Raw genomic sequence first — 26,906 nt, forward strand, 5'->3', positions numbered from 1 at the left:
AATCAAATGTTATTTTTATATTAATTTTTGGTTCATTAAAAAATATAATAAAGTGTTTTAAATTTATATAATTAAATGACTGAACTGCAGGAGTTAAAATGCTAGTTTTCCAATAAAATATTTCCATGTGAGGAGGTTTCGTGATATTTCCAATAAAATCTTTATACATTATTTTCTGCACATGAAAATGATTAATGGTGTGTAAAAGAAGTAAAAAAAAAAAGGTGGTAAAATAATTATAGAAAAAGTTAAACCAGGCATATTGAAGTTTTAGAAAGAGTAATTAAACCTAAATGACACAATGACTGCGAAGCGAAAAGCTGGAGCAAATGTGTGTATATTATTACTATATTTTCGGGACCTCCTCCGCATATTTGTTTCTCAATATCTAAAGGGAACCACGAAAATTAGTGTACCTAAAATTATGACATGAAATGAAACAAATAAATGGCTGCCATACAACATATTTCTTATCCATGAAAACCTCCTAAGTATCTATTGTTCTTGCTTATTTCGTTTTCTTTTCTAAATCTCATGATCTCCCTATACATGAAACGGAGCAGCCGATGCAGACACTAACATAAACCAATCCCCAAATAGTGCCAAGTACCACAACGCAGAAATGCTGCAAAACCCAAGAGTATTGCGATATTCCGCTCAGCCATTCAATCCTCCAACTCGCACGGCAGCATCATCACTTTCTCCATTCCAATTAATACCCACTTCTCCATCTTTTCCAATCCTCAAACAGCAATGCAGATTCTCACGTAGAGAGCTCACAATCTTTAGCAACTCTTGCTTGCTACTACTCTTGGGTTCTCAGGCAGTGGATGGATCCAGAGCAAGAGCAGAAGAAGACGTTGGTAACACAAGTAACATTGATCAACTAGAAGAGAATCTGGCTTTTGCTGAAGAAGATGCTGCTAACATAAGCAGCAGTGATCAACCAGAAGAGGATTTGACTTTGGCAGAAGATGATGTTGGTAACACAAGGAACAGTGATCAACCAGAAGAGAATCTGACTTTAGCAGAAGATGTTGCTAACACAGGTAGTGATAAACCAGAAGAGAATGTGGCTACCACTCCCAGCTGCACTGAAAGAAAACCTACCAAACAAGCATTCTTAGACGTATCTATTGACGGCGAACCTGTTGGTCGCATTACTATAGGGCTCTATGGAGATGATGTTCCTGCAGGAGTTGACAGGTTTAGTAAGATTGCAAGCGGAGCTGCTGGCATTAGCTACAGAAGAAAGGAGTTTGTCAAAATAATGCCCAATTACGTCCAACATGGCGGCCTGAGATCCTATGGGGTGGATGTTGAACTTGCTTCGAAGACAGGTAGCAACTTGGGAGCTGGTAGACTTGTTGAGGAATGGGAGAGGGAGTATGAGAGATGTCCTGGGACTAAAAACGTGGCTGGAAGTGTAGGGATTATTGTGAGAAACCCATCAAAACCGCCTCCAAAGTTGAAGCTGATTGCAAAACAAGGGAAGCTGGAGATTGATCAAGAAGAAGTAGGAACTGATCCCAATGGGACAGAATTTGTCATAGCTACAAAGGATTCACCAGAACTGGATGCATCCACTCTGGTAATTGGAAGAGTAATAGGAGGGATGGAGGTTGTGCAGAGGATCGGTCTGGTTAAAACTGTACAAGAGAATACAGGATCTCCATACTTTAGGTGAGTAGAACAGACAGTACTTTATGCCATTTTATTTATAGAAATCGTGTATGATTTATTTGAAATTCTGAGATCTTGAGGCACGTTGTCTTTGTTTTCTACCCAATATGTCTGCTGCTATTTACAGTTGAACGTGTACCTTTGATATATTGCTAATTATACTGAAATTACAGGGTGGCAAAGCTAATAGGAGACAAGAGAGCTGTTGTAGCAGAAAGAGGATTCAACCGCCCTTATTCAAAGGTCATTGTTACAAACTGCGGTTTAATGGAGTAACACAAAATCGTATTCACTCCCTTTTCTAGTTGATTTCCTGTGTACGTATTAGAGAACATATATCACATTCATAACAATCTCCATTGTCATTCGACCCTATGTAACGTCTACCATTTGTATTACAAATGAGGAAAAAAATATTACAGCTGGGTTCCAGATGGCAAAGTAATCGTCAATCACAGGTATCAAGGTGCAACAAATTACTTGCTTTTGTTAGGAGCAGGATTGAACCCCATGTATCTTCAGTAAAAAAGCAATTAAACCTTTGATACAACAATTACAAGGTTTTTAAATAGAATAATATGCCGCGAAAAAAGACAGTATACACAACATCTAGCTGGAGGAAGGGGAAGTGTTCTTTGATTAGGGACCCATCATATCCCCTGGGTTCAAGAGGTTATGTATTTTGGCCTGTAATATGAGTGGACTTTAATCTTTTTGTTGGTGGAGACATGAAAAGCTTTCTAATGGAACCTACAGGATCATCCACCTGCACATAAACATGCTATATGTAAGACACTGAACATCCCTTGGTAAATATTCCACAATCAATTAGGCATATGCAGATGTTCACAGACCTTGAAAGGAACAGTTTGATGCAACTACCAGAGTTGGCAAACATATCATGATAAAATTGAGACAATATGAAAGACTATAATTTCAGAATATCAGGCTTTCTGTCTTTTCTATCAATAGTATAATCATTTATTCTCACTTCTGCATGATTATAGAAAAGACTAATTTGAGTGACATGCTAACCTTGGGGTCTTGTTGAATAATTTAATCCCATATATTTAGGGTTTTGGTTTTTGTCCAAGTACCAATCATAGTTTTGTCAATGAACGGATTGCATGTTATAAAAATAAGGCAGGGGCACTCCAAGCACTCCTGCCCATGATGTTATCCAGTATCCACCCATTTTCTATGCTATATAATAACCATCCAATGATTAAATAAGAGTAATAATATCTGCAAGAAATACCTTAACAATGGGCATAGATGATGGAGATCTATTTGGCGAATGTGGCAAATGATTTTTCTGATGATACAGAGCAGATAATGTTTGCTTCCACCCAGGTTCCCCATCATTTATTGATGCAATCCAGGGGCAGAAATGTCTATGCTGCCTGATTGGATCAAATTCCATTGCTTTATCGGACACTGGGGGATTCTTCAACTTCCCTGGAAAGCAAAGGGAAGAAGATTCAAAAACCTTCCATTTCTCTTATAATTTAAGTCATAATGAGAAGTGAACTACACATTGTCATGCTAAAACAGATAATGATACAACTGCCAATCAGAATGTAAGTCATACTCTAATTCACATTCAAACATTCAATGTTAATGATTTATCAATGAACCATAACATAGTGCTTACCTAAACTATAAAGTACATTGTCCCTGCTAATAGGATTCTCTTCTCTGTCTTTGACCCCATAATTTTCAAGACTACCAACTTGGCCATCCAAAGTCTTGTGTGAAACCGAAGGTGCTTCACCTTCTGTAGAGTCTTTCTGTGCAACAATATCTTTAGTTAATGTGCACTTCCAAACAAGTCATAGCAAGACTACTTATGATCAAGCATTTTGTTAGTGTTACTAATTTATGATAACCAAACACAATAATAACTAGGCCGCAATTTTTTTCTCTGATTATTTTATTTATGTCTATCCATTTGACAAATAAAAAATCTCTAACCTGAGAACTACTAGGATATCCTGCTGCTGAACTATTCAATTTATCAGCATCTGTGTGTACAGGCATCTTATCCTTAAGAGCAGATGATTGTCCCGCTAAAACATCTGAATCATGAAGACTAGATTGAGAGCCAGTTTCAAAATTTGATATCTCCCTGATTTCAGATGACACAGGAACAAGTTGTCCAATAAAAGCATTAACAATATTATCAGTTTTCTCCTGTAAATCTGATTGAATACCACCTCTGTCAACAAAAACATGATCCCTAAAATCAGAATCATAAGAAAGGCGAGCCCTTAAATTCTGACCAATAATAGGCAGAGATATTATTGCTTTAAAGTTTTGCTTTGTTGGGGGAGGACCCCCTGCAATTGTCATATTTAGACTTGAAGAAGTATCCTTTGATGAATTTGCAACATCAGGCATGGTATTATTTACACCCTGCCTATTTTCAAGATCAGCATTTTCACCGTTCACTTCAGCATATCCAACTAATCTGATTGACTCCACGGGTCGCGGAACTGTACAGAATGCCCACAATCCAATAGTGGCTCCACATAGGGAGCAATCTAATACTGCAGAATTGGGATCCATTTGTTCCCCGATAGAATCCTTGGAACTTTCATCTGTTTTCAAATGTTCATTGGTTCCAGCAGAATGGACAACTAGATTAGTTGTATTATTAAGAGACTGATCTGACATATCCTTCCAATCAACTACATAAGGTAGAGGACGTAGTTTCCAACCGCATAAACTTATAAGCTTTTGAGCCTGCAAAAATTAAAAGCACCCTTAATCATTATTTAAAAGAGGAGAACAAAGAAATGCTAATGTATACACCAATATGTCCTGAGGGGTAAAAAGGGAGAGATAATGAAAATCTATTGATATAAGTACATTCATCAAATGCATTTAGCCATTTAGCGAAGAAAAAAAATTGACGATAAACCGTTATTTGTGCTGAAAAGTGAAGAACAAATATTTGGAGAAGACACATACAAACATCAGCCAAGTTTTCACCTTAATCATGGTTATCAAACTCATGAATTGACTTTTAAGAAGTGAAAAATGTGTTAACTCGCACACAATCATTTTTATTTAGACTTGATGAAATTGAGCAAACTCAGTCAGACTTGGTCAAAATTGTGAATTTGAGCACAACTGCACACAAAGCCAAAATGACAGCACTCCATCTCCATTTTTTCATTCTTCTGCAACTAAGCCTCCACAAAAGACCCAGACCTATGACAATTGATGTAGCCTCCAACCAGCCTGACTGATTTGCAAAGTGCAACGAGCCTCGAATGAGTTTGCATCAACCTGAAAGGACTGTATGGCAGTGTATGATCTGCCACTAACAACTCCAATGAATTGCACCAAACAAGGTACCAATTTCTTGTGTGCAAGCACAAGGTACCACTTGATAAAAAAAAAACCCTGTTGTGTGCAAAAAGTATAGAGTATACTCCATCGTGTGACTTACGTGTTGTGTCTAATCTCCAAAACAGCATGACCCAGTAGTAACAGCTGCAATTTGTGGGTTCTGTTTTAACTCTGAAATTGTTTGTCTGGATTTTGCATGCACTTAAGTATATTGTATAGTATTGTTACTCCACATTTTACAAAATATCGGAAATTGGTGGGTCAAGGTCCTCAACCAACATTACTACAACACCGACTAACAAAACTAGGGAAAATGCCCCCAGAAATAGGTTTTCTTTTAATATGAGTTTACAAGTCTATAGACCCTCCATAAGTTTGCATACTCATGAGTTTGGCAACCTTGCTTCTAAGTTCTAATTCATTTGCAAATCAATAGTAGCTCAAGACAGATTCATTTTTGGCAAGCATCAACCAATAAAGTAGCCGCTAAGGCCAAAAAAGACATGAAGAATCTCCTAAGAATGTTATTGAAATGCAATAAGACAGCAAGCAAACATAGAAAATTACAATGGACAAATTCTACATGCCAAACAAGAGTCATGTTCATTCAGCAGTAAAAATAATGATCGTAAAACAAGATCAATATAGAGATTCCAGGTCACATATCAATAACTGAAGAAAATGTTGCCATACTGATACAGAAAATAAGAATTTTAAACTTACTAGAAAATCAGTTATTACCTGATAATACAATTTCAGTTCCTCCTGACTACTAACATCCCCAATCCCAGAATTTTCAGCAGATCCATTTCCATATTCCAGCATTAAAGATTGTCCAAGAAAGTCTTCCAGAAGTGTGCTTTGGCTTTGCATGTAGTCTATTGCTGAAGGCGAAATACGTGGAAGAGCTGATAGTTGCAAGAGAGCAAAACAGTGTTCTCTGAAATTGTCAACTAATACTGGAGGAGTTGCAGGAGGAAATCGTGCCAGTGTTTCATCGCAGGCATTATCAATCCATGGGCAAAGTAATTTATGTCCATTATCCAACTTTAAGCTAAAGACCAATGCTGCCTTCTCCACTGAATAGAAGACATCTAATTAGAAAATTCATATAATTGAATGTTTCTGTGAACAGTATAATCACTGAGAACAACATACCCTGTTGCTGATTCCAAGATGCTGGAGTAGAGAAAAGAAGACGTGCCCCACATGCTTCACAAGATATGGTGTCAATATCCACATTGATCCAACCTCTACTAGCACAATTTACAGCACTAACTACCTGTATATGTAAGTATCAGAAATCAAATGATATGCCGTGAAATTTGAGGGAAACAGAGTGGGGAAAGGTGGCAAAAGGAGGTCGGCAGTAGACCAAAGTTTATTAATTAGACAGCTGAATCATTATTGACGAAGGATAAGTTTTTACTTCAACAGAACTAGTGTCAAAGAAGAAAGCTTCTTGCCTCATGGTCGGCAGTAGACCATGAGGCAAGAAGCTTTCTTTACCAAAGGAGATGCTATATTCCTTGCCAGATATTGTCAAAGAAGAATAAGTTTTTACTTCAACAGAACTAGTGTCATTCTAAAATAAAATAAAATAAAATAGCAAAAAGCCAAATAGAATTTAGTTTTTCACCCTTCAGCAATAGCTTATGTATAAATAAAAGGATTAACAAATCGTATAAGGCATCACGTGTTCTTGCTTCATTACCACAAAGTGTTCCTTATCAAAAATCCCCGGATAGTTTGTTAATGGAGCAAAACACTCCATTAACCAAATGCAGGGTATTCTTATTAATCAATAAAAGGTTCACTCTATTCTTTGTCTTCCTCGAACATTGTTTCCAGTTTATTATTGTGTATCTGTCTCTTATGTTTTTAGCAACACGCACGTGCCCACACACATGTACTAAAAGTGTTGAATTATAACCATGACACTAAAATTTTGGTATACAGTAATAAAGGCACAAGCATGGATTCACTAAGGGTGTGTTTAGGAGCTAGATTTTGACAGGGACGGGAGGGAAAATTTTTCATTTTCAATATATACCATCAAACTTGATGATATTTTAAAATAAAAGAAGCAAAATGATAGATTAACATAAAGTCAAAGTCATGATCTTTTTAATTTATTTCCATAACCTCGTGTTTCACTACAAAACCCCACTCCCAAACAAACCCTTATCAGTAAGGAAAAGGATACAATATACCAGTGGACAGAAAGAAATAACCTTTGGTTTAGCAAACCATGACATAGATTTGAATGTGGCTAATCTCCTCATAAAATCACCACGATCCCACGGTCGGCAGAGCGATCCCTGCAGTGCCATGGTCGCAGCTGAGGAGGACTGCTGTCCCTCAGCAACGTCACCTCTCCAATTCAACTCCATTATCCCTGACTGGTAAGGACGTTTCTTACTACTCCCTGGTAACTGCACTCCAGATGAACTACAAACACAAACACATTAGTTATTAGTTATTTCTAATCCCTATTTCCTACAAAATGAAAAGTTACAAAAACCAAGAATAAAGCCAATTGTGAGTGCATGACAAACAAGCACACACGCCAAACACTTTAAATCTAACTCCAGAGCAAACAAATTAACAAAACTAGCAAGAAGCAACACTAATAAGCAGTAACTACAATTTAGCAAAATACGGTTACGCAATGTTATTCTAATGAAGATAGATATATACGCTTAACGTGATTCCCATCGTGTTGTTATCAAATTTCATGGATTGCAAACGGAGAACAAGATCGAAGAGAGAACCTGGAGGCTGAAGGGGGTTTGGGAGGATGGAAGAGCTTGTCCATGATGGAATGGAATCTCTTCTCAGAATCCTGGGCCATGTTATGCTATTTTATTTTATTTTTTATTTCTTGAATTCAGATTTCAGAGCAACAGATAGGAACAGCAGCAACAGCAACAGCAACAACAATGCAAACGCAAACGCAAACGCAAACGCAAACGCCCGTTTCAGTTTCGCATCGAGTGCGTTCTGTCTGTTTCAGTTGCGTTTGCCTAAAGTACGGTGATTTCCGGACTCGCCTTCCTGCGTCAAATTTAAGGCCCTGTTTGGATTGTGCCTTTGCTTTAGCCTTTAGCAATTAGTAGCATTTAGCAGGAACTGATGTATGTATCAGAAACGTTGGATTCGCGTCGGACGAATAGGGCAGGCCTGTTAAATTGGGTTGAGCTGGGCTCTACTCCTTTTATCGTAGGCCCATGCTCTACACACTTTTTTTCTGAATAATTTTTTTTAAGGATATTAGTTTATATAATCATTATAATGTAGTCATATTCTAATATATTACAGAAAAAATATTTTAAAGGTAAAATTTTACATTATGAAAATTATTTTTTGTAAGGTAATTTATGGAGACTAATTTTCGTAATGTATAAAAAAATTACATTATGAAAAACTAATTTTCATAATGTATTATACATAACTACATTATGAATATGGGTTTTTGTATGGTTTTTTATTTTAAAAAAAGTGAGTTTACGGTGAAAGAAAAAAGAAGAAGATATTTTTGGGAATATAAGGGGGCATTTACTTACAATTTTATTTTCTATTTTCATTTAATATTTTTACTTTTTAATTATAAAACTGTCACATTATTTTCAATTTGTTTTCTTTTTTTATACGTTCCAATTTGTTTTCTATTTTCAAAGACTTGTAAAGGAAATAGAGAAAACAAAAAAAAGTTATTTTTAGTGTTTCGTGTACAAAACTTTAAAAATAGGAAACAAAATGAAAACCATGTAATAATTTTGTAATTAAAAAATGAAAATAGAAAATAAAATAAAAATAAAAACAAAATTACAAGTAAACGCCCTCTAAAAAACGAGGTTGTGAAAAAGCAAAATAGGAATATAAATAGCGTGAACCTTTATCTTATTTAACCATTATTTACTGACGACTATTACTTTGTACATTTCTGTGTTTTTATATATAAAAAAATTACAAACTAATTTTTAGAATTTACTTTTGTTAATTGGTACATGCTCCATAATTTAGTTTTAAAATTTATTGTTGAGAATTTGGGAAAGCATTGAAATTTAATTTCCAAAACAATATTGGTAGTGTTTCAAAAACAAATTTATAGAATATGTTTGTTGAATGTTTTTATATTCCGAAATGTATTATATTGGATTTTAGAGCTTAATTTTAAGAACATATAAGAATATTTAAGTACTTCGAGAATTATAGTGATATTTTAAGAATTGTAATAATATTGCCCAAATAATAATATTGAAAAAAAGTCAACATAAATATTGAGTCAACACAAATGGTTGAATAACGGGGAGAGAGTCAATACAAATATTGTGTACACTTAGAACAAGTAATACTAAAAGAAAAACTCAGGTAGTGTAAGAAGTCATCTTTCTCCACATAAAAGACCTTCCCCACTCCCACTTCGTGTTATGTACAATGTCTTTTGTACAAATGTCAAGTGCTAATGTCTTCGATGATCATTCACCTATTAAGGTTTGACCATAATATCTTTGTAATATTCTTAAACTTTTTCACAAATAATAAAAAATCATATTAAGTACCATATCAATATTCCAAACATTAGTTTCTAGAATGTATTAAGTACATTTCGGCATTTAATTTATGGAATAACCTAAAAAGTAAAAAATATATATATATATATGGAATGCTTATCGTCGTGCCTAAATGCGAATAATGAAATGAAAGGGGTAATAAAAACTATCTATGATGTCAGAAAGGGAAGAAACTACGTGAAAAAGAATATTAATGGGAAAATAAGATTAGTGTTTCCCAAAATTTCGAAAGCGAAGATGATTTTTATAATAAAAAAATGTTTATAGGGGACAAGAAAGAAACGAGAATATTATGAGAAAAAAAATATAAAATAGGGAAAAGGTGTATAAGGAGTGAATCACCATTTTAATCGTTGAAGTTGCAGCGTGAAGGCAGTTTAGCCTCTAAAAAATATTAAAATGTTAAGATAATCCCTAAAATTGTAAATCGTCAATCAAGTTATATCTTTCACTAATCTCAATTAATTAAGGACAACAAAAACTCTCACATGTTACTTAAAGCACCATACTGCCTTCCATGTGCCTAAACTAAAATAACAGTTCAAATTCATGACTTTCACAATGCACAAAGAGTTCGTTGCTATAATGAAAAAAAAAACGGTCTATAATGAAAAAAAATGATCAAGATTTTTTTAAATAAAAAATTCGAACACATATATTTACTTTGTTTGCCTTCTTGTTTTTCTTATGTTTCTAGAGGTACATATTAACCTCCCTTCAAAATTTATTAAATTGGCTTTGACATTTTCTAATTTTTTAGACGTCTCATTGGGTTGTTTAAATTAGTTTAGCCAAGTATGAATATGATTTTAATTTTTTAGGTTTTTTTTAGATTCCTTTTATCTAATTTTTTACTATCATTGTTTTGAAAGTACAAGTTATCAATTGTTGAAAGGCTTGTCAAGTATGTTATGTATAACATCCCCCCAAAATAGGTTAATAGTAACAACAATAGGGTATAAGAAACTAAGTGTTCTGCATATTATAAGGTTTTACTCTATAATCAATAAGGTTAGTGGGCCAGATATAAGTACATGGGAGTAATCCCATTAGGCCCAATAATCAAGACATTAAAGAATAGATCAAAACATACAATAAAGTCATGATTCTTCTCGGGATGAGATTTTTTAACAATGGAACATGATTTGGTTGGATGTGTTGTAGAGGGGAAATACGCTTTGGTGAAAAAGACATTATTTTGGAAATAAATAAAAAAATTACCTACTGTACGTGGGCGGTGAAAATAACAATTGTGAGGGTTGGAATAACAACTCCCAAGCGCAGGAGAGAGCATGAAACTAAACCCTAATTTCTACCCATATAAATACAAGTTAACCACTTGTAGTGTAGTTGCAAACAAGTATCTGGTGTTTTGATTTACTGCATCTTTTTAATCAAGGAAATCACGGTTGAGTGTGAAGGAGAGAAAGTGGCTTCAGATTTCCGGGTTTTCCTTCTCCACTGTGTTTCCTTGGTTAAAGATATGTGCTGGATCATAGGTTATACGTTGGCTTTACAATAATAATTTCTCTTTCTCCCTTTTCGTTGTTCTGTATTCCGATCTAATGTTGTTGCTATGTTCATTTGATTTTAGTTTGTTGCGCATAAACTATAATTAATGTTTTTTTGTTTTGTTTTAGTGTTTGAAACTCGCTGGAGGTCCTTGATCGGGGATCCACTTCAGTTTCTTTTTACTTTTCGTTTTATTTCGGTTACTTGTAACTGGAGACAAATTGTTGTTCTCTGTTTAGGGTTTACACATTCGATTCGGGGAAGTTTTTTATTCTGAATCTCGCCTAAGATTTAATCTCCAATTTCTAAATTGTCTTTTTTTTTCCTTCTATTTATTACAAACAAATTTCTTGTTTACACAGATTCAAATAGGGTAGTTCTTTGAAATTTGAAACTCGTGTGGGGTTTAATCTCACACATTGTCATTTTGTTTACGTGTTTTGTTTCGGGTAGTCCTTTCTAATCTCAAACTCGCCTACAATTAGAATTTCTTGATTTTGTATCTTTTTATTTATTAGAAAAATTTAAAGAATGATGAGTTAAACATATTTTTTTTTGGGTTAAATTACTCGTTTAATTCTTATAATTTTATCATTTTTATTTTTTTAGTTTTTAAAATTTGAATTTTTTTTTCAATTTAATTTTTTTTAATTTCTGTAATTTTAAAAGTGATCTTTTTATTTTTATAGTTTTGTTACAGGAAATTATAGGGGACAAAAAAAATATTTTTATGTAAATTATAGGAACTAACAATATTATTTTTAAATTTTAGGGATTAAAAAGATAAAATGTACTAATTTTATTATAAGTAGTAAAGATTAAAATAAAAATTCAACTGTGAATCTACATAGACTTGTAAATTTAATTATTAAGCAATAAAAAGAAAGAAATAAAAAGTTTTTAAGTGTCAAATTTAGAATAATGCAAAAAAAAAATAACAAGAAATATAAACAATAATTCAATGTTGATGAAACTTTTTTTTTTACCTTCATCTACTGGATTCTAAGAATGAAAGAAAGGCCTGAATGATTAGTCATAATTAAGGATGAAAGAAATGAAAAAAAGGCCTGAATGATTTGTAATAATTAAGGATGAAAGAATTGTCAATTGTCCAATTCTTTCAAATTTTTTAAGATTTTTTTTTTATAGTTTTTGTATCAATTTTTTTTTTAAAATACAATATTTTTCTTTTGAATTTTGTCAATAAAAAATTACAAACATATTAATTTTTTTATTATTTTCTTAAAAATAATAATAAAAAAAAAATTATACTCATTTATTAATTAAAATTGACTATCAAATTAACTCATATTATATTTATAATGTATTTTTGGTTAGGGAAATGATTCTTAGATAAGCATTACGAAAAGCAGTTATTTTTTATTCCAGTTTTTGTTTGCTTTTCAAAAGAAGGATGTGTATCTGATTTGTTAGTTATTTCAAATCATTTGGTACAATTTGAGTATTGAAGCAGGAACTCAAGACTATGATAAAACCATATTGTGAAAAGCATTAGTTCTAATTTACTTGTATCTGTTCCTGAAGTTTTGTTTTCCCCTCATTACTGCTATGCGTAGACATCTTATTTCACATATCATTGATTCAGGCAAGGGCTGGAACCATCCTCATCCTCCCAGTGATGGTGACTTCGTTGCAGAAGGTTCTGTGTAGCCAAATGCAGATCATCATAAAAAATTTATACACGAAAAGATTGTGATTCTTAAAGTTGTGTTCTTTAGGGTGTTTTATGGTTAATTAGAAAATAACAAATTGGTCGAGTGTCAGTTTTTTTATTTATAAAAATGCATGTATTCAGCTAGAGTCACTGTAATGTTTACAAGCTCAGGTGTTGCTGAAAGGGATTTTAGTCTCTGGAAATGAATTATTGAAGATTCATTGTTCATTCTTCAATTCTATTGCAATATCATTCCCCTGTTAATAAATTGGTTGTTACTAGTGGCAGATGACTTTTTGATGCCTAAATAAAACCAAGTTCATTTTGTTTTGAAAAGAACTGGATAAGTGCATAGGAATATACTGTTGATACCCCCTCAAATATACTACTAGTACATAAATTTTGCCGTGGCTTATTATTATTGTCTATTGATTACACGAAATTAGAACCTATTTAGAAAGAAATTAACTGAAATATCTTAAAGCAATTAAAGCACGAATAACCCATTAAAATCTTCTGCAAAAGATGAATGTGTTGAATTCACAAATCAGTGAGTGCTATTTATGTGTCTCACTATCCTGTTACTTGTACTGTATTTCCTCCTTGCATGACATGTGTGGACTCTCAATGGTATATCAAAGTTCACCAACTTAATTTTCAGCTACAACTACAAGCCTACACTGAGTTTTAGTTATTTTGGGGCTCTTGCAATATCTGAGTTTCCTATGTAAAAGCTCTCGAATTCAATGTAAAAGGAGTTAAGGGAGTATTTGATTTGCACAATCAAATAACATTAATCCTATAACTTCTTCTTCACTAATTAATTAATTTTTTTTTTTTTGAGAAAGTAGGATAATTACAAATCAATTTGAGCACAAATAGAATGTAAAATACATCTGGATCCATGGAGGACAATGTATATATTGGAAGTGCACTAGCTCTCTTTGATTTGTACTGTACTTAGGATTTGTAGAAGCCATGAAGTGCTGTAAGGTGACTAGTGAATTTGATTTGAATGGCAGGTACAGTGAATTATCCACTATTAACCGACGCCATTAATCAGGCCAACAAGAGATCTTTATGCACGTACACTCCACATCTGGATTTAATCAATTTCTGTTTTGTAACTTCTATGTTCTACACTTGACACGAAATTTTCCTTTTGGTTCCCTTCTAAATGTGTTTTTGATTCTAGCTTCTGGCAAATATAGCATTCAACATAAGGAGAATTGCTGTAAACATTGAAAAAAAAACATGGAATCATATGCAATATCGAGAATTGAAGGAAGTATTAGTGTAATTTGCTTTATTATAAAAAGATAATAATCGTTAGTTTTTTAAGTAGATAATGGTTGTTCTGTGATAAATGATAATGATGGCAATGCTGGCAAGTGAACATACTCCTACTTGCTAGACAATTAAGTATAGTCGTCATTTGCCAGCATCAATGAAGTTTGATGTGTGTGTTCAAAAGATTATGTATAAATTACATTGTAAAATGTTTGGCAATATTCAAGCAATAACTGTTTTCTCAAGTGTCTCGTCTTCTTTAGTTTCACTAGCCGCTTAAATAAAGAATGGATATTGCATTCTTAAGGCAAATTAAAAAAAAAATATTGTGTAAATCATAAGAAAGATCATGAATAAAATATTTTTTGTCTTTTAATAAAAATATTTATGTTTTAAGTTCCTTAATTAATATCTTTAAATCACTTTATCATAAAGAATAAATTACATTGCTCAGTCATTTTTTTTTCTATTAAAAAATATAACAATTTATTGTGCAATCTTCTCTATCTCTCTATTTGTTACATACCATTAATTATATTTATCAATTTCTTGTTCTTTGTATCATAACACTGAAATATCTAAACAAAGAGTACACTACATTTCCCAATTATTTTCTCTTTTTTACTCTCAAATAAATAATATTGTCAGAGTTGTGTGATGGGAGGAAAAGAAAATGTTAAATTTAAATAAATGTCAACTGATATGATAAAAGGAAATTTCGATAACAAGACTCTTTTTTTACATTGGGTGTACACTTTTCTCAATTTCTCTATTACCTTAACAACATATTGTTAATCACATTTAGCATTTTTTTTGTTCTCCCAAAGCCCCTACACTAGTTAGTATTTTTTTTTCAACAAGAGCTTTTTTCATTAAAAAAGGCCATACCCTTTTACATGTGCCTCTGAAACCGATCTTTTGATATGAAAACTGATGGCGAGGGAGAAGCCTTATTCCTAGTCTTGGATGAAGGGAGCTTGAAAAGGACTTTGGACGGTGACTGTGAGCTGGCTAGCAGGTGCATGCTGATGCAGTAAGTACTCAGTTTCTGTTTTAGCCCTTTCCTATGCCATAGGGTGGTCCAAACTTGTATTTGCAAATTGCAACATCACTTACAGAACCATTTCCATTTTATAGCTCTCCGTACTCAGTAAGGTCACTGACCCTTTAATTTACGAAATTTTGCTTCTAAGCATGTAATTTTCTAAATGAAAAAAAGACTTTAATTTAATTCAAAATATATTATGATTTTAATTTATTAAAACTTAAACAACTATAGCTTTACTATTTATTTTAGGAATGAACTCACCAAGTATTCATCATTATTATTTTTATTTGATAATATCTGTTATAATATTCTCATTATTTTCTCAATGATATAAAAAAATATCCTCATAAGTTTAATACTTCAGTCACATCAGTGAGGTACATAAGTATTCATTGATGGGCAGTTTAGTAATAAATGTTTAGTTGCTGAATAAAAAAGAAAAGAAAAGTAAAATTTCACACAAAAACGAATGGTCAAATGTGGGGTGATTTGTTAGTTGTAATACTTATTTGATGAACCTTTTAGAATTACACATTAGAATAAAGAGTTGCTGAAGTTGGATAAAGTGCGAATCGACTATTGAGAAATATATGTATAACGTTGCAAGACATAAAAATCAAGGCAAAATATGGATAAGCAACTCTAGTGAATTGCACCATTAAAAATACTTTTCGTTGCTAATAAAATGTTTAACCACTTATCATAATACTTCATAAAATTAGCACTCAATAATAGACGATTGCTGTAGTTGGTATAAATAATGTGCATGTGACTGATGTGAGTATTTCAGAAGTTATATACAGGGTCCCCAACCTCAAACAGTCAAACCTTACCCCACACTAATATTCTGTTTTCTGCCTCTACTGTACCTTATAAATAATTGCATAATCAATTCTCAACCAGACTAGTCCTTATTTCCGTTGATTTCATTTTCCTTTTTCTTTCTATATGTAAACATCTCATGCAAAGTGCTTGTAGATTTTGCCTACAATATGATTCCGTAATCACACAATATTTGATTTCTTTTCCGAGTCATGCAACATTAAATCTACTAATACAATCATTCACCACGTAGCATCTCTCACATTTATTTAACAAGTTTATTTTGGATGCTTAAACATTAAAAAAAATGTTTATAAATATTTAAATTCTTTGATTGCGTCACTTAGGCAATAAATGTGAAGGTACTATACTCAGTCTGGTTAAAATAGCAGAAGGAAATTATTATAATCCATGATTAGTTGGCCTTTCATAACAGAAAAGCACATGCATGTGCACTATATAGGCTGAACAGCTGAACTTCTTAGCTAGAAACCTCTTAATTGCATCCCCCACTCATGCTTCTCTTTCCATTTTATAGTCTCATTTTCAGTCCACTATTGGTATTATTACTTTTATTTCCTTTTCTTTCTCGTGAAACAGAAATATGCAGGCTTCGTTTTAGACCCTTAATCCTCTATTGCTCTTGGCACTGAACGTTTTAGTTAACACTCTATTACTGATCCTTTTTTTTTTCTTGCATGTCATAGTACGATGAGTTTTGCCTAATCTGCTCCTTGAAACTATATATTTTCCTGAGTAACATTTTCTGCCTTTGATACTTAGAATGGCTATAAGGTTTTTATCATGCAAGTGCCACTATGTTCTTTGCTTTGTGTTCCTCGTTTTGTCTTTTCTTTGTAAGGGCCAAGACTCTTCATTTTCACCAATGAAGAACAAAGAGAAGGAAGCCATTTACTCTGTTATTCAAGGGTTTGTTGGAAAGTGGTGGAACGGTTCATATCTTTATCCAGATCCTTGTGGGTGGACTCCTGTACAGGTTTGAAATCCTTAACTTTCAAAGCAAAAAAGATCAATCATATAATGTTTTTAATTACCTCTGATTCCCTTTTCTGTCTGAACACTACCGACTTTAATGGAACAGTACTATCTTGATTCTAAACTGTTACAAAGGAAAACAAAGGTTGTGTTTTTTCACTGCAATGCTTGTTGCATTTCATATAGTTTCTATTCAGAGTCTCTGACAACTTTAAACCTTTTATTGTGGATAATGTGCAGGGAGTTTCCTGTGAGCAATATGATGATGGCTTCTGGTATGTAAGCACTGTAAACTTTGGACCAGTTTTTGACAACTCTCTCGTGTGCAGCCATGAGGCTCAATTCCCTCAACAACTATTCAACCTCAAGCACCTAAAAGTCCTCTCACTGTCCACTTGCTTCCATTCTCCTACCAAAAATCCTGTTAAACTCCCTCTTTCAAAGTGGGACAAGTTCTCACACAGTTTGGAGTCTTTAACACTTAGATCAAACCCTGGTCTTGTTGGCACCATCCCACCAGCAATTGGCAGCCTCAAGAATCTTCAATCACTTCTACTTCTAGAAAATGGGCTAAGTGGTGAACTACCACTAAGTATTGGAAATTTGGTCAAGTTGAGGCAACTAGTCCTTGCAGGAAATAATTTGGAAGGTGAGGTTCCAGCCAACTATGGAAGGCTTTCTGAGCTTTTAATATTTGATGCAAGCAGGAACAATCTATCAGGAGTTTTTCCATCAACACTTGGACTTTTGGATTCACTTCTAAAGCTTGATTTTAGTAACAACATGCTTGAGGGAGAGTTGCCAAGGGAGCTAGGAAGGCTAAAGAATCTTACTTTACTTGATATAAGTCATAACAAACTTAGAGGTGGGTTGGTTAGGACAATCAAAGAACTTGTTTCCTTAAAGCATTTGGTTCTGTCCAACAACCCTATAGGGGGTGATCTCTTGGGGGTTAAGTGGGAAAATTTCCAAAACTTAGAAGCATTGGACCTTTCCAACATAGGTTTGGAAGGAAGTGTCCCAAAGTCCATGGCAAAAATGAAAAGGCTTAGGTTTCTGGACCTCAGCAACAACGACCTTTGTGGAAGTCTCTCTAGAAGTTTGGAAAAACTGCCATGTCTTACAGCTCTCCATGTAAATGGAAACAACTTGACAGGGAGACTTGAGTTCTCAGAGAGGTTTTACATGAAAATGGGAATGCGTTTTGCAGCTTGGAATAATACAAATCTCTGTTGCATGGCCAAACCAACGACGCACGAAATGCCTTATGGAGTAAAACCTTGTGTGCAGAAGAACATCACAATATCTGAAGGGGTTTCAACTGTTAAGATGAGTGAGGGGAATTACGAGGATTCCTTTGTAGTGGCCTCTTTGGGAGGTTCAGGCTTTTATTATGGACTTTGGTGTCTTTTCACTGTAAATGGAGTTCTTTATGTTTTCCTGTGGGATATGTTATTTTAGTTCATCTCAGAGAAATCTGAAAGCACCACATGTATTTACCCCAGAGAAGTAATCACAATTAACACTTTTGTCATCTATTGCTAAACAAATTTATAACTTCTAAATCCTATTAAATGCATTATGATGACAAAAAAAAAGTACATGCATTTCCGTGCTTGTTACCCATCCTCCCTCAAATAAACAGAGGATCTTCTTTGAATACAGTTTTTCTTTTCTTATGCAAGTAGCTATTTCATTACCTAAAAAAAAAAATCTATTTTCATTTTCGTTGACCCTTTATTTTGTTTGCTATTTTTCCAAGGTTGAATAACTTTTAGAATTAATTTAGAGAAAACAGAAAAATAAACCTTAAATCTCATTACCTAATCAGCTAATATCATTCAACAACCTGAGCTCTAAAAACAGTTAAGACCAAGTCAAAGACCACTATTACACTCAGTTAGCAAAGCCCACCCACGACCCCCAAAACGTGCTCCTCAATCCTCTCCCTCTTCCTCGTTAACAAACTTCATTTTCAACTTCAGGTCTCTTTTTAAGTCCAACGTAACCAACCCCATCTTCTCCCAAAGCACACTTCCACTCTTTCGCAACAAGAAAACACACAACACTACATACACTAGAGCATCTAAAAATCCAAATATGGCTATTCCCTACAAAGCCTCAAGCCCACTTTTCCTTTGCTTGATTCTTTCATGTGGTGACTCCCTTGTCAATTGCTCTGAGTTTGAAGTTGGAGGTCACGATGGTTGGGTTGTTCCAAAGCCAAAGGACGATGATCAAATGTACAATCAGTGGGCATCCCAAAACAGATTCAAAGTTAATGACACTCTTCGTAAGTACCACTTCTTAACAAGTATCCTTATATTACACATAACCATTTCATTTTCTATGCATTCAAAAATAGTAATGGTACATGACACTAATAAAGTGTATACACTTAATTAATACTTTTTATTTCTCTTTATCTTTCTTTTGTCTTATTACATCATATCACCTATTATATATAGATTTAATGAAGTTATTTAATTACAAATCACCACTAATATGATTTTTAAATATTTTACATATAACCCTTTTTCTCTTATATCTATACTTCTCTCTTTTTTCGAGCGTTTAGTAACACATAGGAGTTCATGCATTATTTTCCATTCAAATATCTTGAAAGAAGCAAGAACATAACATGAAGACATTTTTTTTTGTTTAACTTTTGTGATTGTTATAGTGTTCAAGTACGAGAGAGACTCGGTTATGGTGGTGACGGAAGAAGAGTATGAAAAATGCAAAGCCTCTCGTCCCCTCTTTTTCTCTAACAATGGTGACACAGTCTTCAAGTTTGACCGGCCAGGCTTGTTCTACTTCATTAGTGGGGTGAGTGGTCACTGTGACAGAGGGCAGCGGATGATCATCAAGGTTTTGGATGTGGAGCCAGCAGCACCCCCACCTCAATCTGCAAATGAGGATGCACAAAAACCACCACATAAAAAAAATGGAGTTGCTGAAATGATTCCTATGAGTATAATAACAACATCCACACTTTTTGTTTTGTCAACCTTCGTCCTTCAGCTTTATGCTTGATTCTTGTGAGTGATTAGAGTCTTAGCTAGGTTTATGAGTGTCATGGGTGTTTTGTTGTTGGAGATTTAAGTAGCAGTTTATTTGTTGTTTTGGTCATGTGTCATGGTTGGACTTCATTATTAGGTAATGTTATTATGGTGGTTAGATTGAACTACTGATTTTTCCTGAGTCAAAGTGATTTTTATTTTATTTTATTGAAAATCATGTTTCTTTCTGATAATGAATAGATGATACTATTATATTGAGTGTGGTTTCAATAAAAGAAATCACCATGAGGCCATTTTGTGACCCGGAGCGTGAATAAAACTCGCTCTTTGAAACGCGTAAAATATTTTTAATGTTATGGTCAATAAACTAAAATTAAGTTACCATTTTCAATACACAATGAGTTTTGGGTAATGAAATTCTCCAAACACACCATAAACGTGTATATTTTACAAATGAGTTGATATCATCACAGTAGTAAAAATATACGGGAATAGACACTTCTTTGCATCCCTCCATATTTCACTTCCAAAACTTGGGTGACTAGTTTACAATAATACAATAATACAATAAATGGGTGACTAGAAAATTAGGGGTATTGGCAAAACTTTTTGTGGGTGTACTAGAGGAGATCCAAATGCAACCATGAAACCCACATTATAAAACGGCATGTCTACTGCTAGTGCCTCACAAACTGCCGCTTATCATCAGCATTTTTCTTTCCATAAGGATTGTTGTCATTGAATCCATGTCTACTTCCATCAACTTTACGCATTTTATTCCTTTGCTTGCTACTGTTTATGTTCAGACTCACATTTGGTGGGTTTGAAAAACTGAACGAAGACGCAACAGCCTGCTCAAGTACCGAACCCAGTATTATCATATTGTATGCAACATACTTCACTATTCAAACGATAGGATCAATCAATTTTCTCTTTCATAATTCATAATTAAGAGTGAAAAAAGACTATCAATAACATTAAATTTTCTCTTTCAAAATTTAGAGGATCAATCAATTTCATTATAATTTTGGGGATCTGAAGAAACCCTTTTCCAGTCTCTACTATCTACCAATTTATGGACTTATCGGCAAATGTCTAACATGAGATGATGTAGTACCCTTTAACTACAAATTCAAACTTTCTTTAATCTATATGCTGCCTTTAACATGATATGCCCCCTTATCCTGAATTTTTTGCTCAAAATGAAAGGAAAAAGATAAGAATTCAAAATTTCACATAACATTATTTAAAATGTCAGCTGATAAAAAAAAATTATTTAAAATGTCAGCTGCAGTATTCGTGCACAATTGCAAATAAAAACACAAAGTTACCTAGATCAACTTATAGATATTCATGTAGTACTAAAAAATCATGAAAGATAATACAAAAAGTAGCGTAATTTGAAAGCTGTACCTGCAAATCAAGACGGTGAACATTGAATATATCCTTCATAGAATGAGAATTGTAAGCTAATATGTATGATCTATAAGCTTCTTTTGCCATCTTGTTCAAATAGAAATTGTTGACCACCAAATTCTCCTGAATTATCCAGATAATCCTTTGTAAGATAATTTGCAGTTGGTACTATATTAAACAAAAGTTTAATTAAGCATGAGGAAAAGGAAAGTACCAGGTGAGATTGTACGTTTGCCACCTTCTTTTCATCATATGCATACTCTTTAACAGGGACCTTAGCTGCCTGAAATTAAGCATAAATATAAAATTATGATTAGGGATAAGCTGAGAATAGTTTTTCAGAAAAATGGGGTTAGAGTCCTGGGGAACAGGGAAAGTAGCAACCAGACAACCATTGCTTCCCCCACTTGCATTATATTCTAGGCATGATAACCACAAGGCTTCCTAAAGTAATCCTACTTTCTCAGATAAGTACATGCATACGCTAGAAGCTTCTAATCAACTCTAATTCAGTATCAGCCCGGCTTACTAATCCATAGTTAAATGAGAGAAACTGACCTTCAGATAGCAAAGAAATTGCAATTCTTCAGGAATGAGGAAAAGCAAAGCATTTCCTTTCCCACCTTCACCACGAGCTGTTCTACCAACCCTGTGGATATATTCCTGGTAGCAGTATAAAAAAAATGTGACATAGTACATCAAAGTATAAGACTTCTAAGAAGCAAATGAAAAGGGATATTGATTGATAAATAGAAGAATGAAAAGTACCTTTGGTTCATCAGGTGGATCATACTGCACAATCCAGTCCTACAGCACAAATAAGGAGACAATAAACATAAATCTTATATATTTAATGATTTTCAATTAACAGAACAGAATGCTGAATAAACACGGTTCATTCAAGTGTTGTTAAATGTTTTACCATTAGTATTAGTATAGAAAACCAAATTAAACATAGAAATTTTACAAGAATCAAAACGGGACAGAATTTTCAAGGACAACGTTAAATGTTTTACCATTAGTATTAGTATAGAAGACCAAACTAAACACAGAAATTTTACAAGAATCAAAACAGGTCAGAATTTTCAAGGATAATATAGTCATTGTATCTATTTGTGGGATAAAGTGTTTTTTGAACCTAAATATGCTGCTCAGTTAATTGTTAGAGGGGTTGTGTCATTGGACATACAGGTAATATGACAAGCATTGCTGAGTTGATATGATTTTCATGTTTATTCTGATCTTTATCTTATGTAGGAAGGTTTTCCATCTGTGCTCTTCTATTTCTTTCCTGAAGGTGTCTTATGTTGCCATTAATTTTCATCTTTAGCCAGTCACTAAATTGACTGATTGCATGTAGTTTGAGGAAAAACCTTAAAAGTCTAATACAAATGAGTCATATTTTTCCATTGAGACATATTCATGTAAGTTGATAAGGAAAACCAATATATACCACAGCAGGTATGTCAAGTCCACGAGCAGCAACATCAGTACAGAGCAAGATCCCCTTTTCTGCTTTGCAGAAGTCAAAGAAGGTAGTTGTTCGGGTCTGCTGCTTTTGTTTTCCATGAATACTCGAGCAATTCAATTGAATAAGATTAAGAATGTCTGCATGGAATTTGACAGAGTTGCATGAAGAGAAAAAGACCATCACTTTTTTTGACTGGTGTCTCTTCAAAAAGGAATAGAGAACAATAAAGCGCTTGGCACAGGGAACCACGACATAACCCTGAAGCAATCCTTCATTTGTGACCTGCATTCATGAAGGGATAATGATAATGATAACTATGATGAAAAAAAATCAGATATTATGATAAAGTGGGGAGACATCACCTTGGTTCTCCCATCATCTACGTCAATATAGATAGGAGTTGTCTGAAATGACAACCGGGCAAGATCCTCAACCTGTATTTTAAGAGAGAAATATTATTCAGAACCAAAAACAATATGCTTATGTTTCCTTATTCTTACTTTCAAGTAAAACCCATATTATCAAGCAACAAAATGCTAGTATGCCAAGAAAAAAATTACATGCATAAGAAAGGAAATTAAAAATTGAATGTAGAACTACATACCCATTATCAAGTAATGTATTTTCAAATATCAACCTCTAGTGTATACAAATATGTGTGTATATGTGCTAATGTGCAAAAATCATTAATAATTTAAACTAATAAACTATGGAATTGGGAATTTATCTCAGAGAAAGAACTTTATGAAGGATGGAAAATAAAGAACGGACCTTCTTTGTTTGTGTAGCCGAAAATAAAGCTGTTTGCCTATTCTGTTGATGGAGAAAAGGATCAATTAGTCAACCCCTCATACATTATTTAAAATACATACTGGATATAAACTTATTGATACCCCTACATAAAAATATGAGCAATAAGATCCAGAATACTTAAAACTATCTGGGGGAACAATACAGTTTATATGTTGAGGCAAATAAAACAGTATTTCTTGTAGTATCAAGCTAACTGCAACCAGCTACCAAAATTCAAATTAAATAGACTCTTACGCAGAATTCATAATTTTAGTTTTCCTCTATGATAAGAAAAAGGTGATACTTGTAAATTTATATTTGTTGAAGTCCATTTAGTTAGAAGCTTTCCAGAAACACAATCCAACCCACATAGGGAGGATGCAAAGCAGTTTCAGGGCACCATTATAATTTCGTAGGCTCCTGGATCACTGGAAGGGAGAGGAGAAAGACAAACAAATTCTATATACCTTTGGAAGGATCTTGATGATCTGCTTCATTTCCTCCTCAAAGTTTGCTTCCAAAATCCTGTCAGCTTCATCAATCATGAGACACTGCCAAGTCATGCAGGAATTCGGAGTAAGAGAATAGCCCAAAGCTAGACTTGCACATGTATGTAAGCATCTACTAGAATTCCAGATATTTGAATGAAAGACCCTAAGTTGAAAGTCCAAAATGTAAAACAGAAAAACCTCTTACACCAAAATTTATTTATAATATTTCAGCACTAAATAGAGATTCATGAACCAAAAATAAGCAGGCATTGTTCTGATTTTCTGGTTCCCCTCAAAACAACACCAAACTGAGCAGGTGACAAGAGCAAACAGCAAAAGTAAAGACACATGTATAATGTTAGAAGGTAGCGTGAACATAAAATATCATCTAAAATACAAGATGACTAAAGTTCCAATTGAAATATAATGAATATTGTGTAGTCAAGCAGTCTATGAGAGAGGGCCCTAATGAGCATTCATTAAGCATTAAAATGGATATTATACAAGAAATTATAAGGTTGCTGATGAGCGCTAAAAACAGAAAAATTATTACGATCACCTAAAGACGTGATTAATCAATACTATCATTGCTTGTTGTCAACTTGTCATTTGTCAGCATTGGCAATTAAACCCATCCATGTTATAACGAGGTAAAATGGAGAAACAATTTTATGAACAATCCATAACTTACCTTCAAGTTTTTATACATGAATCCTTTTGTGTTTTGAAGATGATCTAGAAGACGACCAGGAGTTCCTACCAATAAATTTATCCCTTTAGCAAGGCGTTCAGCTTCAATTTTTCTAGCTGAACCTCCAATAACTAATCCAAGAGTTTGAGAATGATACTTGAGCAGCTCCTTGGCCACAGCATGCGTCTAGAAGAAACGGTGAATCAACAAATAAGAGCTATTTAATCAATACCCGCAAACAAAATCAACAATGAAGCAAAGAAAATACCATACCAACATCACATTTTAGGAGCAAATGAGCACAGGAATTTAATACCTGTATTGCAAGCTCTCTAGTTGGGCATATAACAATAACACCAGCTCCATTACGAGGCGTAAACTTAACATTGTACAACAGCTCCAGAGCAGGAATTAAGAAGGCAAGAGTTTTCCCAGAACCAGTCCTTGCAGCACCAAGAACATCTTTTCCAATCAAAAGTGGCGGAATTGCCCTCGCTTGAATCTGCATTCTTGATTTAGCATCAATTCTGATGCGTTGCATGCAATTACCACTATTTATGTACAAAATGTCACCAAAGAAAGTTTTGCTTCAAAATTTTCTAGGACTGTGGAACATAAAACGATCAAATTTCAACAGAAAAGGTAGCATTACCTGAGTCATGTGGTGGAATCCCATATCCATAATGGCTTTATAAGTAGGTTCAGACAATCCCAGAGATTCAAATGACTCGGTGCTCATAATTCCAGAGCCACCGTTGTTCTTCACCTTTTTCTCTTCCACTTCACTTTCTCCTTCCACCTTCTTCTTCTTCTTCTTCGAGGATTCTCCATCGCTATCTGTATTATTCTCATTCTCCTCTTCCTCTGGACGCTCCTCTGTAGCAATATCCCGAGATCTTTTTTTGTCGCTCTTCTTATTATTCTTCTTCATCTTCTTCTCTGTTTCGTTCATAGGCGAGGCTTGAAGGGTGTCTTCTGTTTCTGCCATTATCAGATTTTGCACCACCTCAACCTCAATCGCTAATTCAGTATTTTCTTCAATCTTCTGCCCCTCGTTAAACCCTAGTTTAGCACGCTTCGTGTGCACGTGCGGGGTGTGGGTGTTCAAATGGAAATGGACGGGGTCAATAGTAGAAGGATTGGGTCAATGAAGCTTTAATTAGGCCCAATTAAAGTAGGTCAGGCCTTGCCGACTTTGTGAGCCCAATTTTGGTGGATTTAATCCAAACAAGCCTATTGGGCTCAGGTTGCTAATATTGAGCCGACAGTGATTTTTTGCTTCATTCTTATTCTTTGTAATATAATAATATATTATAATATATAAATATAGATTTTTTTTCTATCCTTCATATAAGACAAATTTACTGGATAAGGAATATTCTTGATGTGATAAAGTTAACTTTTTCAAAACCAAAAAACAAAGTTATACATAAAATTTAAATGTAAGACTTAGAGTATTTGTAATGGGATTATTTATGTTGGTCCTTAAAAATTATGCAGCTTAAGAATATCATTTGGAGAAAATGAGTTCTTATTACGTTTTTATGGAAGTTGGTCATACAAGCAACTATTTCCAAAGTTGCTTAAAAATTAAAAAACAAATTTCCCAGTCAAAATGAGAATTTTTGTGCAAGTGGAAAGATAAAATGAGATTCACTAAAAATAAATTAAAAATTCTAGTTGAGTCCTACGTTAGAGTGAAGATTAATGAATATTTTTAAATTTTATGTGACAACAAGAGACCCACTAAAAAGAGAGTTAATAACCTAAATTAATTTTTAAAAATGCTCTTATTTAAAGGAAAATAGAAATGTGAATGAATGGATATCAATAACTATAATATGACATGGATTTGCAGACAAATATACAATATACAATCCTTAAAAAGAGAAAATAAAAATAAGTACAAAATTGTGAATGACGGATATCAATAAAAAAAAGTGCATTAAAAGCACTCTTCAATCCCTTATTTAAGAAATTTTTAATAATCGTAAAATCACAAATTATGATGTAATAAAAAATTATTAACTATTACATTAAATAGTTTAAAAGTTATATTTGC

The 26,906-nt window shown here is 33.6% G+C and overlaps 5 protein-coding genes and 1 non-coding gene across 8 annotated transcripts; 4 read left to right on the top strand and 2 right to left on the bottom strand.

The window, feature by feature from the left end:
• The first annotated feature begins 416 nt into the window (after positions 1 to 416).
• CYP47 (peptidyl-prolyl cis-trans isomerase CYP47) lies at positions 417 to 1,999 on the top strand. Its single transcript, XM_003525595.5, has 2 exons — positions 417 to 1,683; positions 1,857 to 1,999. Exons 1-2 carry the CDS (start codon positions 623 to 625, stop codon positions 1,957 to 1,959), a joined length of 1,164 nt encoding a protein of 387 aa, XP_003525643.1. The 5' UTR covers positions 417 to 622; the 3' UTR covers positions 1,960 to 1,999.
• A 43-nt stretch (positions 2,000 to 2,042) lies between these two features.
• Positions 2,043 to 8,196, bottom strand: LOC100799942 (uncharacterized). 2 transcript variants are annotated; one of them, XM_003525594.5, is made up of 8 exons: positions 7,815 to 8,196; positions 7,275 to 7,491; positions 6,199 to 6,322; positions 5,782 to 6,119; positions 3,658 to 4,428; positions 3,338 to 3,473; positions 2,942 to 3,141; positions 2,043 to 2,449 (listed from the first exon to the last, which is right to left on the bottom strand). In XM_003525594.5, the coding sequence occupies exons 1-8, from the start codon at positions 7,892 to 7,894 to the stop codon at positions 2,357 to 2,359; spliced, it is 1,959 nt and encodes a 652-aa protein (XP_003525642.1). In that variant the 5' UTR covers positions 7,895 to 8,196; the 3' UTR covers positions 2,043 to 2,356. The 2 variants fall into 2 exon arrangements, with proteins under 2 accessions (XP_003525642.1, XP_006579725.1); XM_006579662.4 differs by having other exon boundaries at positions 7,741 to 7,876.
• A 2,801-nt stretch (positions 8,197 to 10,997) lies between these two features.
• Positions 10,998 to 11,106, top strand: MIR1509B (microRNA MIR1509b). Its single transcript, NR_048659.1, has one exon. It is a non-coding gene; the product is annotated as a microRNA MIR1509b (primary transcript).
• Positions 11,107 to 16,156: 5,050 nt separating this feature from the next.
• LOC100799407 (piriformospora indica-insensitive protein 2) lies at positions 16,157 to 18,496 on the top strand. Its single transcript, XM_006579661.4, has 2 exons — positions 16,157 to 16,961; positions 17,201 to 18,496. The coding sequence occupies exons 1-2, from the start codon at positions 16,749 to 16,751 to the stop codon at positions 18,419 to 18,421; spliced, it is 1,434 nt and encodes a 477-aa protein (XP_006579724.1). The 5' UTR covers positions 16,157 to 16,748; the 3' UTR covers positions 18,422 to 18,496.
• Positions 18,497 to 18,788: 292 nt separating this feature from the next.
• Positions 18,789 to 20,280, top strand: LOC102667643 (mavicyanin). Its single transcript, XM_006579660.4, has 2 exons — positions 18,789 to 19,253; positions 19,644 to 20,280. The coding sequence occupies exons 1-2, from the start codon at positions 19,061 to 19,063 to the stop codon at positions 19,994 to 19,996; spliced, it is 546 nt and encodes a 181-aa protein (XP_006579723.1). The 5' UTR covers positions 18,789 to 19,060; the 3' UTR covers positions 19,997 to 20,280.
• A 105-nt stretch (positions 20,281 to 20,385) lies between these two features.
• LOC100798885 (DEAD-box ATP-dependent RNA helicase 27) lies at positions 20,386 to 25,905 on the bottom strand. 2 transcript variants are annotated; one of them, XM_003525592.5, is made up of 12 exons: positions 25,497 to 25,905; positions 25,161 to 25,346; positions 24,845 to 25,030; positions 24,130 to 24,213; positions 23,642 to 23,683; positions 23,233 to 23,304; positions 22,853 to 23,152; positions 22,168 to 22,206; positions 21,958 to 22,062; positions 21,614 to 21,682; positions 21,397 to 21,522; positions 20,386 to 20,834 (listed from the first exon to the last, which is right to left on the bottom strand). In XM_003525592.5, exons 1-12 carry the CDS (start codon positions 25,830 to 25,832, stop codon positions 20,661 to 20,663), a joined length of 1,719 nt encoding a protein of 572 aa, XP_003525640.1. In that variant the 5' UTR covers positions 25,833 to 25,905; the 3' UTR covers positions 20,386 to 20,660. The 2 variants fall into 2 exon arrangements, with proteins under 2 accessions (XP_003525640.1, XP_006579722.1); XM_006579659.4 differs by having other exon boundaries at positions 25,161 to 25,395; positions 25,497 to 25,634.
• Between the last annotated feature and the right edge of the window lie 1,001 nt (positions 25,906 to 26,906).

This window comes from Glycine max, chromosome 5 (assembly GCF_000004515.6).
Source record: "Glycine max cultivar Williams 82 chromosome 5, Glycine_max_v4.0, whole genome shotgun sequence".
NCBI classification, from domain to species: Eukaryota; Viridiplantae; Streptophyta; class Magnoliopsida; order Fabales; family Fabaceae; genus Glycine; species Glycine max.

Coding starts and splice junctions, on each gene's coding strand:
- CYP47 (XM_003525595.5), top strand. CDS start 623: ATGCTGCAAAACCCAAGAGTATTGCGATATTCCGCTCAGCCATTCAAT. Junction 1,684..1,856: donor ACAGGATCTCCATACTTTAG/GTGAGTAGAACA, acceptor CTGAAATTACAG/GGTGGCAAAGCTAATAGGAG.
- LOC100799942 (XM_003525594.5), bottom strand. CDS start 7,894: ATGGCCCAGGATTCTGAGAAGAGATTCCATTCCATCATGGACAAGCTC. Junction 3,474..3,657: donor GATATCCTAGTAGTTCTCAG/GTTAGAGATTTT, acceptor ATTGTTGCACAG/AAAGACTCTACAGAAGGTGA. Junction 2,450..2,941: donor CATCTATGCCCATTGTTAAG/GTATTTCTTGCA, acceptor GTTTATGTGCAG/GTGGATGATCCTGTAGGTTC.
- LOC100799407 (XM_006579661.4), top strand. CDS start 16,749: ATGGCTATAAGGTTTTTATCATGCAAGTGCCACTATGTTCTTTGCTTT. Junction 16,962..17,200: donor GTGGGTGGACTCCTGTACAG/GTTTGAAATCCT, acceptor GATAATGTGCAG/GGAGTTTCCTGTGAGCAATA.
- LOC100798885 (XM_003525592.5), bottom strand. CDS start 25,832: ATGGCAGAAACAGAAGACACCCTTCAAGCCTCGCCTATGAACGAAACA. Junction 23,684..24,129: donor TCATCAAGATCCTTCCAAAG/GTATATAGAATT, acceptor CTCCATCAACAG/AATAGGCAAACAGCTTTATT. Junction 21,523..21,613: donor CAAACGTACAATCTCACCTG/GTACTTTCCTTT, acceptor TGGATAATTCAG/GAGAATTTGGTGGTCAACAA.
- LOC102667643 (XM_006579660.4), top strand. CDS start 19,061: ATGGCTATTCCCTACAAAGCCTCAAGCCCACTTTTCCTTTGCTTGATT. Junction 19,254..19,643: donor CAAAGTTAATGACACTCTTC/GTAAGTACCACT, acceptor TGATTGTTATAG/TGTTCAAGTACGAGAGAGAC.